At 52.3% G+C, this 1,821-nt stretch overlaps 1 protein-coding gene across 1 annotated transcript; it reads left to right on the forward strand.

Moving 5' to 3' along the window:
• Positions 1–37: 37 nt before the first annotated feature.
• DQ04_08641010 (hypothetical protein) lies at positions 38–1,795 on the forward strand (the record flags this gene model as incomplete). Its single annotated transcript, XM_009315641.1, has 1 exon — positions 38–1,795. The coding sequence occupies one exon, from the start codon at positions 38–40 to the stop codon at positions 1,793–1,795; it is 1,758 nt and encodes a 585-aa protein (XP_009313916.1).
• Positions 1,796–1,821: the final 26 nt, after the last annotated feature.

A 1,821-nucleotide genomic window follows, 5' to 3' on the forward strand; every position in this document is an offset into this window, starting at 1 on the left:
AAAAAAAAAAAAGTAAACCCACAACTTGACTGGAATCATGGCGTACCGTGGCAATTACTTCAGCGGGGAGCTGATTCCCGTGACAGTGGGATCTGCTAGGGGGGAAGAGCTTCGTCTCTCGGTTCCGAGAGGGACAACAGTTGGGGAAATGCGCAATTTTCTCATTCAAGAATATGACTACCCATCAAAGATGCATCTTATGTACGAATCAACAATTGTCCCTGATGACCACCGCACAGAAGATTATCCAGACGGGTCGCTTATCATTATGCTACCTGTAGATCTAGGGCAGGGTTCCGACGGAATGCAGCCGCAAGCACCATGGCCTTCGTACAGAGGATTACAATGGCAAGAGCAGCCATATGCATCCCAGTGGTCTCAGCCTAACCACCGTAACCAGCAGACCCAGCAACGGCGCCAACAAGAGCAGCATCCATGCATCCAAACAGACCAGACTCCACAGATTCGACATCAGCAGCAACAACAACAACATGCACGGCAACATGAGCAGCCTTCATACGGCCAAGCACCTCAAACTGCGCATATGCGGTACCTCCACGATCATCACCACCAGCAACAACAAAACTATCACCAGCAGCACCAACAATTGCCACAGCAGGAACGGTTTTCGTACAACCAAGCACCTCAACCCACACATATGCGGCACCAGCGACAACAACAACAACAGAACCGCCAACAATATTCTCAGAAGCCGCAGCAGCCACAACAACACAATGCCGTGCCGTCACTTCCTCAATCTAAACCATATCAAAAACAAGCATTTGAAAGACCACTCTCAGCTAAACGGCAAGGACAGCCTAGGAGAAAACAAGATCGGCTTCACAGCACGGAGCCTCAGCAGGCACCGACAACTACACCAACTCCACCGGTTGAGTTGCAACGCAGCCGACCGTCGTCGAACTCCAGAGCTTCAAGTGGAACGCGAACCCCACGAGGCTGTAACACAGAAGAAAGATTCAACCGTCAAGGTGATTCGGTAAGGTCGGCTCCGCGTCCGTCTTCTCCGCCTTTGCGGAGCCCGTACCGCAGCGGTGTTGGTGATAGTGATATCAATGCCGACTCGAATGGGACTCCACCCGTTTCTGTTACTCTTTTACAGGGCACAGATGGTGATGGGTTGAAAAATTGCACTCCGCGGGTTGCTTCTGCGTCTGCAACGCCTTTGCAAGCCTCAATGACCCCTGGAGAGGCCAATGATGCAGAAGCGGCCAACGCACCAAGCAGTGCGGCTGGGGGGGAGTCACCTAGTAGCAAGCAAATATCTCTCAAGTGTGTGGTTCCTGCTCTCAAAAAGAACATACCACTGATGTTGGCCGAGGACGCCACCCTGGATGACCTGCTGGTGGCGGTGGTAGCTCAAGATCCGCGCTTGGCGGGCTCCAAGGTTATCTTTCGCGGAAAGTTGCTGAAAGAGTCGCATGTCAAGCTCAGCGTAGCCGGAATTCGACCTGGTGCGCCTCCCTCTTCGGTGATATCGACGAATCCCAACATGGCTGGTGTGTACACTCTATTCTTTGCGTCCGGAGAGTTCAGTGACCCTGAGAAGGTTATGCTCTTGGAGATCGAGGCGGATGTAGCATGCGTTGAGACGGAGGTAGAGCGTGGTGAGCTGACACTCCAGCAGCGTCGCGGGTACTACGAGGAGTTGATGCGTATTTTGTTTCGAACAGATGATCTGCAGGAACTCGAGGGCGAATGGCGTGCGAGGCGAAAGGAGGTTGTGCTTAAAGTGACGAGTATGCAAGATAGGCTCAGGGTAACTGAAGACGTATAAAAGAAAAGTGTGTTAGAGAGAGGCGG

Source organism: Trypanosoma grayi, assembly GCF_000691245.1.
Source record: "Trypanosoma grayi strain ANR4 Tgr_864_V1, whole genome shotgun sequence".
NCBI lineage: Eukaryota > Euglenozoa > Kinetoplastea > Trypanosomatida > Trypanosomatidae > Trypanosoma > Trypanosoma grayi.